The sequence below is a fragment of the Mus pahari genome, chromosome 4, assembly GCF_900095145.1.
Source record: "Mus pahari chromosome 4, PAHARI_EIJ_v1.1, whole genome shotgun sequence".
Lineage (NCBI taxonomy): Eukaryota > Metazoa > Chordata > Mammalia > Rodentia > Muridae > Mus > Mus pahari.
In genome coordinates, this window is record NC_034593.1 from 115,663,947 (window position 1) to 115,679,901 (window position 15,955).

Sequence of the window (15,955 nt, forward strand, 5' to 3'; positions counted from 1 at the left end):
GCCACCACGCCCAGCTTCCCATTTCATTTCTTATTTGGCTTCATTCAATTCGTTCCAGTTCTGTTTTCTTCCCAGTCCCAATCAAGAGTCTTCCTGGTAGGAATCAAGGTTTGTTTTTTTATTTTTTATTTCTCTCTCTTCTTGTTTTAAGAGTGTATGTGTGTGAATGGACATGTGTAGAAGCTGGAAGTCCACATTGTATGTCTTCTATCCACCTAATTTTTTGAGACTGGGATTTTTACTGAACCCAGAGCTCACCAATTTGCTAGACAGGCCTCTCTTAGCTCTATCTCCCTTACTCTTTCTACTGTGACTATAGGCTAATGTCAAGCTTTTATATCGATGCTGGGAACTGATTCTAGGTCCTTTTGCTTGTCCATAGATGCTTTCCTAACAGCTGTCTCCCTAGTACCTGAGTCCTTGCATTTCTTACACTGTACCTCAGCTCTCGTGCTCAGTGGATGCAGTAGCATTTGAAGTAGATGTACTTGCAAGTGAAAGTTACAGACTGTGTATAATTCTTTTATTACATGATTTACTTATATTACAAATTTTAATTTCCTGTTGAAGATATCAAGAAATGAAAAAACCATTTTTTTAAACTTTTATCTTGTTTTCTAACAGGCAATTTTATATGATGACAAAGGAGCATGTTTGGAAAGTCTGTTTCTTAAGTGCCTTGAGGTATTTTGATGTCTTCATCTTACTTCCCTTGAAATTTAAAAATTTTCATAGATGCTTCAATATGAATGTTTTTAATAGTGTAGTCATAGTTCTGATGCTGATAGTTGTAGCTGGTATTTTGTTCATTTAATATAGCTGTACCGTATGCTGTCAGCCTTTAGTTATTATTTCATTTTAATTTTTATGACAGCGCTGTGATGTTTTTACATCAGGAGTGTAGCACAGAAAGGTTTAGTGCATGTCTGTGCTCATAGAATGGTGGTTGCAGTTCATATTCAAACCAGGGTGTGGCTCTAGAACCGGCTTCTATTAGGTGAGATTTTGCTGTGCTGGGGATGGAGCTGAAGGCTTCATTCATGTTAGGCGTGTACTCTACTGCTGAGCTCCGTCTTTAGCCTTCACATAGTGGTTTGATAGTCTTTGTGGAATTATTTCCATTTAAATATTTCCTCACTACGTATTCTGTGTTTTTCTTGTGTTTGAGAAGGAAACAAATTGAAGGCATTAGAACTGCTCTGGCTCCTTTCAGACCCTGAAACACCTATGCAGCCCATGACCTGTGTCCATGCTTCAACTAGAAACAGAGATCCGTGTTGTTCTGAAAATTAGAGAGTATCTAATAACAGCATGTGCTACAATTCATACCATTGCTATTACTAGGTGGATACGTAGCCATGAAATTGTGTTTCATTTATAGTGGCTGTTCTTTTAGATTTATGACAAGAGGGTCTAGGAGAGGCATTTTCTTAGTAGGCGTTCAATTAATGTAGCTACTGTTATTTTATCCTAAGTAGTTTCATTAGTAAACGTTTAATATGATAAAGATGTATTTTCTAAGTTGATAATCAATGACTTAACAATAGAATAGAATGACTAAGCAATGCTGTGTTTCAGGGAATGTGATTATATGTATGTATCCGAACTTAATATTTGAGATAATTATAAAGTTTTAATTTATATACATTTATAAAAATACAGAGTTGATAACTAATGGCTTTGACTTTTAAAAATGGCATTAGTTGTATGGATTCTAAGTGAAAGAAAGCTTTCTGCTTGTCTTTGTGTTCTTAACATGCGTCAAAGGGCCTCAGGAGCACCACTGTGTGTACTGCTGAATGAGCAAATCAGTGAAGTTTTTATTGTGTTATTTCCTTGTATATGGTTTTGATTGTTAACTAGTGCATGATAATGAATAGTTGAAGGATTTGCTGATTGAATAGTTGAATCTTTACTGCATCTTGTTCATTGCTGGTGAGTCTGCTGGTATGTATTAAATTATCCAATTATGCAATTTGTATGTTTATTTTTTTAAACGTAGGTGAAACCTGGAGATGACTTGGAAAGTGAGCGGTATTTAATCACAGTTGAGGAGGCTAAGGCTGTTGGAAGCAAAGCTGTTGAACCGGATGGCTCTAGAGAAGCACTGGAGTCAGGTCCAAGGACACTGGTATCCTCCAGCCGGTCTCTTGGGTGTCAGCCCTCTGGCTTAAAAAGGAAGGCTACTGTACGTTTCTGTGTGGGAACCAATATTTCAATGTATAGTTAGAAAGAAGTTATCTTTAAAACCAGTAAATTTTTGTCATAGGTTGCTGTTAAAATAGTGCTTCATTGTTTACTTGGTAACACAAAAGTAAATCCAAGTTAGAAAAGTTTTAACTAATATATGTTTATATATATATTATTTATTTATTTATTTATTATATGTAATTACTCTGTAGCTGTCTTCAGACACTCCAGAAGAGGGCGTCAGATCTTGTTACAGATGGTTAAGGATGGTTATGAGCCACCATATGGTTGCTGGGATTTGAACTCAGGACCTTTGGAAGAGCAGTCGGGTGCTCTTACCTACTGAGCCATCTCACCAGCCCGTATATGTTTATATTTTAATTTAGCAAATTTTAAATATTTTTTTACCTTAGGCAAAGCATACATATTGTTACTTTTTTTTAGCAAGTTAATTTCACATTTTTCTTAGAAATAATGGTATAGCTGATGATTGTTTTAACTTGTTTAGGGTTTTCAAAGACCATATAAGATGCCAAAGAAAGTGACTGAGAACAGTGAACCAGCTGCCTCACTTGGTGATGTGAACCCTGGCCCGCCTGGCCCGAGACTTCTTCCCCCATTCTCCAGCACACTTCCTTTGTTTCCCACTGTTGGTCAGAAAGATTTAACTCCTGTGTCAGCGGATAATGAGAGTTCCCTCACATTCAGGGACAGAGAGAGAAGTGACACACTTCTTTCTTCATACTTCAAGATTAACTCAGACACTCTAGGTAAAGAGGACAAGCTTTGCTTTCCTGTCAGTTCTGAAACCAACCCTTCAGACTCTTTACTGGCCAGTGAACCCAGGAGAAGAAATGGGTTAGACTCTCACTGTCCTGGAGTTTCACAAAACGTCAGAAGCAAAGCCCAGATACTAGCTCTTCTGAAGTCCAGCTCAACTAACAGGAAGGATCTGCATGGTGAGATTACAGGACACTTTCCTAAGAGAGAACCACAGGGGGCACTGAATATTACTTCTAAGCCAGAGGAAGACTATGCAGAAACACAGAGCATAGGATATTTACGCTGTGAGCAGCAGTCAGAAAATCCTACAAGAATCACAAGCAGGTGGGCCAGGTATTTACCTTCCCAGAGATCACCTCCCTGTTCTGCTAGAGATGAGAATGATACAGAGGACAAACCGGAAGCCCAAGAAGATGTGAACGTTTTTAACTTGTCTGAACTTTTGTTACAAAAAAAGTCAGAGCTCTTTGAAACATGTACCGAAAAGGGAGAATTATACAGTGAGGACAAGCCAGTAGATAATAATTGCCAATACTGGAATCAGGAAGAAAACTTAGCACCTTCATTCTGTAAGAAAAGCAGTGTACTGGTTAGCTGCAGCAGTAAAGAGAATGCCAATTTATTATCAGAATCTGACATTCAGGACAGTAGCAAGGTACCTTTTAATCAACATGAGAAGGTGTGGATGCAAGGGTCACTTTGCACTGGAGAAGGTTCTCAGGGGACAGATGCGGATGCAGCATTGGAACCGGAGTATAGACCAGTGTCACCGTTGCCAGAAACAGAACATAAACAAATTGAAGTTGAAGCTTCTCTAAGTACCAACTCTAGGATCCCTGATGACATTGTAGACATGGTTTCTAAAAGCAATGCTGATAGAGAAAATCTGAATACTGTTCATAAAGCTGCGCAAACATTTTTGGAAGTTTCTTTTAATCTGAGCAACTTTGAGACCAGTGACACTGATGAGGCATCACAAGAAGACAACAGACTTTCCCAGGATTCAGAGCGGTGGGAGAAGAAAGCTGTGATTACAGATGATTCATGTGTTCAGAAGAGCTGTGGGGATATAGGCTGCCGAGAAATTGCAGGAAAATTGCCACTACTGTCATCTATGGATGACAAGCCTAAAGAGGCCCTCCCTGCTGATGGGACTCTGTTGTCAGAGTTCTGTGATAGAACCTGTGTGGGCTTCAATTCAGGACCTCATGGAGATGCAAAAACTGGCAAAACACTAGAGGGACAGTGTCACAGTGACACAGGGAGCAGTTTGGACTCGTCGCTGGAGTGGAGTGAGGATGTAGCAGGGGACAGCAGAGAAAATGCTAGTCAATCTATCCAAGGAAATGCAATTCATTGTGGTGCTGTTTCACCCTCAAAGAAACCCAAAGGTGTAAATAGAAGCTTACATATTCCTTATCTAAACACAGTCACTGATTCAGCGCCTGAAAACTGTGACCTGTTCTCAGAAGGTACCCAGCCTTTTATTTTGCAAAGTCACATAGACAGAAATGATGAGCAGGTCTTCTCACCAATCTCTAGCAGTGGCATTAGTGGCCAGCTATTGAATACCACTCAGAATCACTTTGAGTGTCATGAACTAGAAGAATCCAGCACTCAAGTTTCTAGTCCTTTATTTTATTCTATGGGAACCAAATATCCTATTTACAGAGACAGCAAAACATATATTTCTGAGTCTAAAGAATTAAGAAGGATTAGAAGTTTGCCTTGTGATCATTTTGAAGTGGAAACTACACAGAGAAACCAACAATGCTGGGCTACTTCTAAAAGTTCTTCAGAACTTTCTGAAGTAATAAATAACATGTCCCTTTTAAAGTCACAGTCTGAGCATAGCACAGCTTTAGGAAACTTGGCAATATTGAAGAAAAAGCATGCCTTTCCACATGAAATTTGGTACAATCGAGACCCAGATGTTAGTCCTAAAGGTTAGAGTCGCTTTTTTTTTTTTTTTTTTTTTTTTTTTTTTTTTTTTTTGGTTGTTCCCTTTGCAGCTCAAAGGAAGGGAAGAGTCTTGCTGTCTGCTGTATTAGAGATTTACATATGTGGTGGCTCAAGTCTGTAATCTCAGCACTTGGGAAGTAGAGACAGTATTAGGAGAATTCAGAATTATTTGCAACTGTCTCCTGAGTTTGAGACCAATGCCTCAATAAACGGGGCTGGAGATTACACAGTGTAATCCATGTATTTGGTAATGACAACTCCCATAGAGGATGATATAATGAAGGCTGAGTCTTTGTACCGCAGTTCCTTAGTCTGTTTAATATTAACCAGTCTCTATGGCATCTCTCCTGAAATGCCCTCTGCATTTGCAGAGCACACATTGACAGGTATAAGCAAGGGTATGTTCAGACTAAGCATACTAATCCAAAACTGTACTGCTTTCCCTTTCCATGCCTATGTCCCCATCCCAGAGTGCGGCACAAGAGCGCCCTCTGCTCTGTTCTGTAATGTTTCTTTATTCTCACAGTGGGAATGGGCCCTGACTAAATGTCAGTATATTTTACTCCTGAAATCCCACAGTGCATAACAGAAAGTTCACAAGTTCTTCATGAGTCACTGTAGTAAATATGTTTGAGTCTCTCTTAGATTTTATAATTCTGCCATTTTCATGATTTCATGCACTCTTCATCCGTTTCTGTTTTTAAAATGAGTGTTAGTCTTTTTATTCTTGACTTATAATAATTTTGTTATATATTGGCGATATTAATCCTTTATGATATCTGTTGCAAATGTGTGTTTGTTTGTTTGTTTTTCAACATAGGTTTTTTTTCTGTGTAGCCTGGGCTATTCTAGAACATGCTCTGTAGACCATGCTGGCTTCAAATCTGACTGCCTCTGTCTCCTGAATACTGGGATTAAAAGTGTGTGCCACAGGCTGGAGAGTTGGCTCAGTGGTTAAAAGCGTTTGTTGTTGCAAAGGACCTGGGTTCAATTCCTAGCACACCTAGAGGCTTACCACCTCCTCTAGCACCAGCATGTCTGGTGCACAGACACACAAAATAAAACATTCATATACATAAAATAATAAAAAGTCGTGTACCCCCACCTGGTTTATGTATGTGCATTTTAAGACAGCATCTTGCTGTATAGCTGTGTACCCTTGCTGTGTGGCTCTGACTGGTCTGTAATATATGAAGGTAAATGAACAACATTATGATACTTATTGTTAGAATTAAATTCTTACTTAAGTGTCTTAAGTCATTTTTGCTAAAAGTATGAGTAAATTCGTATACATTCTAAAATTCTTAGAAATGTGGTTAAGTTTGATAGTAATTTTTTTTCTTTTAAGATTTATTTATTTGGGCTAGTGAGATGGCTCAGTGAGTAGGAGCACTCTTCTAAAGGTCTTCTGAAGGTCCTGAGTTCAAATCCCAGCAACCACATCGCTCACAACCACCCATAATGAGATCTGATGTCCTCTTCTGTCACATCTGAAGACTGCTTCAGTGTGCTCGTGTATAATAATAAATAAATCTTCGGGCCTGAGTGAGCAGGGGCCTACCAGAGTGAGCAAAGTTCCTCAAATTCGGTTCCTGACAGCCACTTGAGAGCCCATAACCATCTGTGCAGCTACAGTGTACTCATATACATAAAATAAATAGATAAATCTTAAAAAAAGATTATTTAGTTAATATATGTCTGTATGTATGCCTGTGTGCCAGAAGAAGGCGTCAGATCTCATTACAAATGGTTGTGAGCCACCATGTGGTTGCTGGGAATTGAACTTAGAACCTCTGGAAGAGCAGGCAGTTCTCTTAACTGCTGAGCCATCTCTCCAGCCCAGTAGTTTATTTTCTTAAAAAAAAAAAATGAAAATCTTAGTAATAAAAATGAAAGGATGTAACTGATTTATAAACCAAAATAAGAACATAGCATTATAATATGAAGATTTGGGAAATACAGCATTTTATTTTGAGAAAATAATTCATCAAATTGGAAGAGAAGATTACAGTTGCTTCATAATGCTGAGGTCATGTTCTGTAATGAGCTTAAACACCAACTATAGAATCATTGGTTACATGAGACATGCAAGACTGACTTCTTGCATATCTCTGACCAGAACATTTTTATCTATTCAGGAACACATAATTATGTCTTTACTTAAAGACCACTTTATTTAAAATTTTTTGCTTAACATTGAACTCAGAATCAACAGTGCTGGTGAAAACAATCCCTTTGTATTTTCTATGCAGCAGACATCACAACTCTCATACTTAAGAATACAAGATAGCATTCACTTTAGGGGACTTCTGTGGCAGGTGATTTCCTGGCTGCAATGAAAGGATTAAGCAGCCTCATTTATCATATGCATCACATTATTTTGCAAAAATGAAATAATGAAATCATCAATAAAATCACAGAAATATGAACATTTTGGTACTAAGTTGACTGAAAAAGGTATGACTATGTACAGCATGAGGTAGGGCAGTGCTGTCTTGCTGGGAATGTGCTTGGCTGCCAGTCTGCCACCTTGTTAGCCTCAGACCCTGCTTGCTTTTTCATACCTGCTTCTGGACTATGGCTTGGCTTAGCCTTTCGTTAGGTCTCAGGTCAGGGTTACTTCCTAGAAGTGACCTTTCTAGAACATCCGTGTTGTATTTCATCACCGTTCTCTATGATACCTTTTCCTGTTCTACTCTGCATTTATCTGGTGTAACTGTGTGGTTGTCTTCTTTGTTCCCTTTTCACTGCTATGTCCCCGGTGCTTAGTTCCAATGCTCTGGGTAGCAGATCTCTGGTCTGTGTAGTGTGTTGTAGGTCAGAAGATAGGTTAAAATCGACTGCGGCTCCTTATACCCCTCCTACCCTCATGTTTATGTATAGCAATAGTGTAATAGTTTTATTAGCTTTCTTGTTCTCAAAAATTGGGCAGTAATTTAGAATATATTATTTTTAAAAATAGGTTGCTAAAAAATGCAAAAGTATATCCCTATTAAGATCTAAGAGAACTGGAGAGATAGTTCAGCAGCTAAGAATTTACTGCTTATGCTGAGGAACCTGATTTGGGTCTAAGCATCCCCTCCTGGCCTCTGTAAGCACCCAACATGAACATAGTGCATATATGTATGTGTAGACAAATACTTGTACCAAATAAAGAAATCTGTCTAGTGTATCTATTTGAGACAGGGCCTCTCCATGTATCCTTGGCTGTCCTGGAACTTACTATAAACTAGACTGGTCTTGAATCTACAGTCTATTTACCTCCACTTTCTGGGTACTGGGATTAAAGGCATGTACCCACATATGGTCATAATTTTTTTTTAAAGTAACCAGTAGTATTTAAATTATAAATATATTGAATTTTTGCCTTAAGAATGTACCAGCCTATACAGAATAGTATACTCATACTCTGTATAGTATACTATACAGAATCTTTTCTCATATTCCAGATTAAATGATTATCAAGACATTACTTTTTAAAGTGTTTTTCTTCATTTTTTTTTTTTTTTTTTTTTTAAAGATTTATTTATTTATTATATGTAAGTACACTGTAGCTGTCTTCAGACACTCCAGAAGAGGGAGCCATATCTTGTTAGGGATGGTTGTGAGCCACCATGTGGTTGCTGGGATTTGAACTCTGGACCTTCGGAAGAGCAGTCGGGTGCTCTTACCCGCTGAGCCATCTCACCAGCCCCCCCCGTATTACTTCAGTTTTATATGGAAAGGCATTTTTGCAAAATACTGTGATGCATATGATAAATGAGGCTGTTTAATCCTTTCATTGCAGCCAGGAAATCACCTGCCACAGAAGTTTCGCATGCTCTCCTAGAGTGTCCTCGTGAGCATCGGGCTTCTCAGCAGGTACATATGTATCTCTCTCTAACTACTGTGTTTTTCTCGTGTAGAAAATAGTGATACTTTCATATGCGTATAGCATATACTTTGATTATACTTTCTTACTACTCTCTCCTGACCCCATTCTGGTCTTTATTCGTTTAGGCATCATTTATGTCATATGGTTGATAAGAATTGTCTTAGTTAGGGCTACTATTGCTCTGGTGAAACACCATCACCAAAAGCAACTTGGGGATCAAAGTGGTTATTTCAGCTTACATTTCCAGGCAACAGTCCATTACTGGGGAAGTCAGGGCAGGAACTCAAATAGGGCAGTAGGGCAGGAATCTAGAGGCAGGAGACTATGCAGAGATCATGGAGGGAGGAGTGCTGCTTACTGGCTTGCTCAATCTGCTTTCTTATAGAACCCAGGACTCTCAGACCAGGGATGTGTCACCCACAATCCTCCCCCATCAATCACTAATTAAGAAAATGCCTTTCAGCCACATCTTTTTTTTTTTCCCTTCCACTTCCACATCATAGTCAATCATTGAAGGAAGTCAGGAACCTAGAGGCAGGAGCTGATACAGGGACCATGGAGGAGTTCTGCTTACTGGCTCACTCCTCATAGCCAGTGATTGGTTTTGTTTTGGGGTATTTTTTTGTTTTTTGTTTTCAAGACAGGAATTTCTTTGTGTAGCCTTGGCTTTCCTGGAACTTACACTGTAGATCAGGATGGCCTCACACTCAAGAGATCTGCCTACCTCTGCCTCTTGAGTGTGTGTGCCACCCCCGCCAACTTCAGCCTGCTTTCTTATAGACCCCAAGACCACCAGCCGAAACACACACAGCTTATCTTCTGGCCTCAGGTGGCCTTCACCTCATATCTACTGCTGTGCTTGATGGCTGTCCCATAATACTGGCATCTCCAGAGTGCTAGGATCTAGTGCTTAAACTGGGCTGCACTTTTACCAATATCTTCTCATAGGCCCTCTTCATGGTGCCAAGCCTCAACTCCTTTGCATGACACCTTTAATCTTGGCCCTTCCACTGCTAATGAGGCTGCCTCTTTACCAGTGACCTCTCCTGGCCTTTCAAAGTACCCAGTCTGTTCTTCGTGACCTCTTCATGCCTTCAAAACCTGCCACTTAGGTGATTCTTATACTACCAAGTTCAGCTGCCAGTACAAGGTACAACTTTGGCCACTTCTGGAACACAGCTTTCCTGTGCTGACTCTGAGGAAACACTTCCCTGTGGGGAGTAAAAATGCTTAAATCCTCAAGGGGGCAGCAGAGAAAGCCATTTGAAACCCGAAAGAAGACTGGGGAGGGAACTTGGCCTCTGAGGGAGGCCGTGAGCATGCAGTCACACTCTTCAGAGCAGGAGACTCATGCACAGGCTTGCAGAGACCCCGCGCTCTGGTCATAGTGAATGAAGTCGGAATGCAGACCTCAAGCAAAGTACTGCTTCCTTTCGTCTCTTCCCATTCTACATGGCTGTGAGCTCCTTCATTTTGTGTTTATTTATTGCTTTCTGTGTGACAGGCACTGTATTAAATGGTGGCGATGCTTAGATGAAGTGAAAAGGTCTGCACTCAAAGGGCTTACATTAGTATACAATAAGGAACATTTCTCTATATATACACTATGAATATATATGCCATATACTTATGTTCTTATTTTTAATAATTTAACTATAGCCTGTTGAGTTTCAAGGACATCAGGTGAAAGGATCTGCTACTAGTGATGTAATGATCAGAGGACACAGCTTACAGCTAGGATGCAGTCAGTTTCCAGATAGCATTGACTATGAAAACTTCCTGACCGATACTTGTGTTTGGACACCAGAATTGCCTAGCACTTATGGGCAGACGGACTTCTTGCAGGTAAAAGTCATTTTTATAGTTGCATTTCACCAAGTCATTTACTTCTTTTCTTTTCTTTTCTTTTCTTTTCTTTTCTTTTCTTTCTTTCTTTCTTTCTTTCTTTCTTTCTTTCTTTCTTTCTTTGTTTTTTGTTTCTTTTTAAACTATTCTGCATTTATTTGTTTATTTTGTGTGTACGTTTATGTGGCGTGTATGTGTGCACATGTTCCGAACACATGAGGTCAGAGGTCAACTTTCTTTTATTTTTTTTATTCATGTATTTTATGTTTATGAGTGCCCTGTCTTTATGCACACTAGAAGAGGGCAACAGATCCCATTCTACATGGCTGTGAACCACCATGTAGTTGCTGGGAATTAAATTTAGGACCTCTGGAACAGCAGCCAGTGCTTTGTTTTTTGTTTTTTTTTGTTTTGTTTTGTTTTGTTTTGTTTTGTTTTGTTTTGTTTTTAGAGAGAGATTTTCTCTATGTTGACCAGGATGTCCTTGAACTCAGAGATCTACCTGCCTCTGCCTCTGTAGTGCTGGAATTAAAGGTGTGTGCCTCCATCTCTCCAGTCCTTTTGCTTTCTTAAATTAATCAGTAATGAACTTTGTATCCCTACTACAGTTTTCACTCCCTCTTCTCCTCCCCAAGTCCTTCCCCTCCCCATGAAGGGAAGGCCTCCATGGGTATCAGCTAGCCTTGGCATATCCATTTGCAGTGAGTCTAGGTGCATCTTCTCTTACTGAGTTTAGAAGAGGCAGCCCAGTAGGGAGAAAGTGTTGCAAAGGCAAGCATCAGAGTAAAAGACAGTCCCTGCTCCCGCAGTTAGGACTCCCACATGAAGGCCTGTTCATGTGTAATAGACAACTGTAACGTGTAGAAGACCTAGGTCAGTCCCATGCATGCTCCCTGGTTAGTGGTTCAGTCTTACTGGATCCCCATGAGACCAGGCTAGTTGATTCTATAGATTTTCTTGTGGTGACCTTGACTCCTCTGGCTCCTATAAATCTTTTCCATTCTTCCCCAAGCTCTGCCTAATGTTTGGCTGTGGATCTCTGCATCTGTTTCCTTCAGCTGCTGGGTGAAGCCTCTGATGACAGTTATGCTAGACTCCTGTCTGGGGTCCCTAGTGCCTCTGTGGCTTCCAGGAAAGCAGGCAGAGTTGTGGGCTGGAAAATCCCAAGTCATTTTCTTAGGTCAGTCCTAAATCCTTGAACAAGAGCAGTCCAAGGGTAGATTGACAGGAAATGTAGCCGTAAACAGACTACACGATGCAACATGCTTTCTGCTGGCATGTTGTTTTGAGGCTCACATCAGCTTACATATTATTAGTCTTTCCTCTAGTGGATTCTTTAGCTTGCATTTCTTCCTTATTGCCAAGTATATGCTATCTCCTACTCTTCATAATATTATAAATTATGGTAACCACTGTTTGAATTATTGAAAAAGAAACTTGCTGTGTGTGATGGCTCTCAATTCCAGCACTTGAGAAGTTGAAGTAGGAATTTAAGATTGAGGCCTCTATAGAAAATTCTAGGCAGTTAAGGAAAAGAGAGAACAAATGGGGAAGAAACTTGTATTCTCATATTCATTGTTGTGTTTCTAATTATTGTTCTGTGTTAGTTATGACTGTAGGGTATAGATTCTGAGTCTCACAAAAGACAGAAAATGTTTCTCAATAAATGTGATATATTGCTAACATAGGATGTTCTCTGAACTTTAATGTATGTTCTGTATTTAATCAAGTTCTAGGATGTAAGAAGCAGTATTTTGTTAATAACAGAAAGAAAAATGCCAAATAAAACATTACACAATGCTTGATCAGTTAGACTAGAGAAACATTAAAAATGTTATTGTAAACCGGGCGTGGTGACACACACCTTTAATCCCAGCACTTGGGAGGCAGAGGCAGGCTGATTTCTGAGTTCGAGGTCTGAGTTCTGGTCTACAAAGTGAGTTCCAGGACAGCCAGGGCTATTCAGAGAAACCCTGTCTCAAAAAACCAAAAAAAAAAAAAAAAGTTGTTGTGGGGGCTAGAGAGATAGCTCAGCAGTTAAGAGCACTTGTTGCTCTTGTAGAAGACCTGGCTCTGTTCTCCAGAACTTACATGGTGGCTTACTAACATCCAGAACTCCAGTTTCATTGAATCTCATGCCCTTTTCTAATCTCTTGGCTACCAGGCATGCACACATGCAGACAAAACACAAAATAAAAATCTTAAAAAAAAATTCGAGGCAAACTTAGACAGCATAACATTTTTTTTATTTTAATGTTTATGAGTACACTGTAGCTGTCTTCAGACACACCAGAAGAAAACATCAGATGCCATTACAGGTGGTTGTGAGCCACTATGCAGTTGCTGGGAATAGAGCTCGGGACCTCTGGAAGTGCAGTCAATGAGCCATCTCTCCAACCCCAACATTTATCTTTAAGTATATGACCCATAGCACTAATTATATTTGCGGTGCTTTGAAACAGTCTGCCCTAGCTGTTTTGTCTTCACTTGAACTTTTTCTTAATTTTCTCTCTTGTGGAACTCTGAACCTAGGGCCTTATTGTGCTTAGGCAGGAGCTCTATTCTGAGCTGTATCCTGTCCCTGTTTAGTTTTTATTTTGAGACAGGGCTTCCTTCATAAGTTGCATAGCTGACTTGACCTTATTCTGTTTCATGGAGGCCCTCACATTCTGCTTTGTTTTAGCCTTCTGAGTATTGAGATTAGAGACCTGTGTTTCCAGGCCCAGATAGAATTTATTTATTAAAATGTATCTTTATTCTTTCTTATTTATTTAGTGTGTGTGTGTGTGTGTGTGTGCGTGCGTGTGTGTATGTATATCTGTGCATCATATGCACATAGTGCCAGTGCAGGCTAGAAAAAGATGGCAGATCCCTTGGAACTGAAGTTACAAATGGTTGTCACCCACCATGTAGGTGCTAAGAATTGAAACAGGTCCTCTGCAAGAGCAGCCTGTGCTCTTTACTGTTAAGCCTTCTCTACAACCCCTGTATCATCATCATTTTATATACATACACACACATACATACATACATACATACATACACATATATGTACCATAGTTGTCCTTTAACTCACTCTGTAGAGCAGGCTATCCTAGAACTCAGAGATCCACCTGCCTCTGCCTTCTGAGTGCTGGGATTAAAGGTGTGTATCACCACTACCCAGCTTATATCTTATTCTTTTTTTAAAAATTTATTTATTTATTTATTTTTATTATTATTATTTTCTTTATTTACATTACAAATGCTATCCCGAAAGTTTCCTATACCCCTCCCCGCCCCTGCTCCCCTACCCACCCACTCCCACTACTTGGCCCAGGCCTTCCCTTGTGCTGGGTCATATAAAGTTTGCAAGACCAAGGGGCCTCTATTCCCAGTGATGGCCGATTAGGCCATCTTCTGCTACATATGCAGCTAGAGACACAAGCTCAGGGGGTACTGGTTAGTTCATATTGTTGTTCCACCTACAGGGTTTGTTTTCTTTTTTTTATTATTTTCTTTATTTACATTTCAAATGCTATCCCGGAAGTTCCCTATCCCCCCCCCCCCCGTTTGTTTTCTAAGATTGTGTTTATATGTGTGTATGTATGCTGGTGCTTATAGAGAGGCAAAAAGAAGAAGGCTTTGGAATTTTCAGAGCTAGAGTTATAATTGTTTATAGATTGTTCTGCTTACATGAATCCTGAAATCTGAACTTTGGTCCAGACTGTTATAGAGCAAGTACTCTTTAACCATTGAGCCATTTTTTCAGCCTGCTTTTTGATTTTTAGGCAGTGTAGTAGTAGTAGTAGTAGTAATCAGATTGGTCTGGTACTTATGTGCAGTCCAAGCTGGCCTGAAACATTTAATAATTCTCTTGTCTCATCTTACAGATGGCTGGGATTATAGGCATGAGTGAGCTAACATGCACAGTTCTAATTTCTAATTGTAACTTAAAAATATTTTATATGCAGGCTATTCTTATTAGAATAGGATAATTTTTCATTGTGGTTTTGATTTATGTTTTCTGTTGACAAGTTGAACTCATTTTCTATATCTGTTAGCTATTTCTATTCAATATACAACATTTGTATATTGTTTATGGGAGTCTATGTTTAGAGTTTCAGGCTATTCTGGCTAAATAAGAAGCTTTAGACCAGAGAGAGACATTATCACAAAAAAGAAAAAAAAAGAAAAGACAAAAATTGAACTTTGAATAGCAGTGTACGTGGGGTACAGATTCTTGAAGGAAAAAAGAGTGTTAAGGAGAAAGGAATAAATGCAGGCAAGCAGGCTCGCTCGATCATTTACCTTTCATGTTGGTTCTGTTGTGGTGTTGAAATTGAACCCTTGCTTCACACGTGCTAGGTAAGCTCGCTACCACTGCATTAAACCATTTGTCACTTTAAAGTCCAGTTGTTTGGGTGCTGGGTTATCTAACTTTATCTTGCTGTCTCTTGTCAGATGAACACTTTGCCTGTATTTCTCCTATTCCATATGTGGTCCTGGTGGATTGTTTCTGTTTCTATGCAGAAAGGTCTTTGTTTCTTAGAACACCGTTGACTAAATTTTCTTTTTATTGTCCCTTGCTTTTGTGTCATATCTTCTCCAGAATGGAGTGTTATTTCTCAGCCCTCTAATAAAGGAATATGAAAATATATCCCATTTCATCAGTTACTTGGAGATCATTGGTGACCTTGGCAAGAGCAGTTGCAATGGAATAGTATGTATAGAAGCCAATTCAGAGTGAATTAAATAATGAATGAGAGGTAGGAAAGTAGATCTAAGGCTAACTCCTAAAAATATGTGTTTATTATCTACCCCTCCCCCACAGCAACCCCTCCCCTCCACAGGGGTGATAATCAAATCAGGACTTCACACTCACTGGGCAAGTGCTCTACCACTGGGTTGTATGACCAGGCTGTAAACAGATACTCTTTTTTTCTTTTCCCCACTAAAAGACTTCACTAGCAATGACCTGCTGTCTATTGTATATCAAAATAGGACTATGAATAAAAGAGGCAAATTCTTGCCTCACAGAACTTACGTGCTAATGAAGTAAGACACAACAAACAGATAAATACATAGTACTTGGAAGGCTCAAGTGGTCTCAGTAAGTAGATAGCTATGTGAGGCAGCAGTATGGTGGGCTTGTCCAGAAGTTCTATATAGGTAAAGTCAGCCTTTGCTGATGATGTGACACTGGAGCTGAGATGAAAATGCTGTGCCCGGGCTGGTGAGATGGCTCAGTGGGTAAGAGCACCCGACTGCTCTTCCGAAGGTCCGGAGTTCAAATCCCAGCAACCACATGGTGGCTCACAA

General features: G+C 39.6%; 1 protein-coding gene across 1 annotated transcript in view; it reads left to right on the plus strand.

Moving 5' to 3' along the window:
• Positions 1–15,955, plus strand: part of Zgrf1 (zinc finger GRF-type containing 1) — a 62,780-nt gene that overhangs the window by 4,466 nt on the left and 42,359 nt on the right. Inside the window, exons 3-7 of the mRNA XM_021196235.1 lie at positions 625–684; positions 2,003–2,188; positions 2,699–4,445; positions 8,723–8,796; positions 10,469–10,654. Of these exons, the coding sequence (XP_021051894.1) occupies positions 625–684; positions 2,003–2,188; positions 2,699–4,445; positions 8,723–8,796; positions 10,469–10,654 (2,253 nt within the window). The remainder of the gene's footprint in view (positions 1–624; positions 685–2,002; positions 2,189–2,698; positions 4,446–8,722; positions 8,797–10,468; positions 10,655–15,955) is intronic.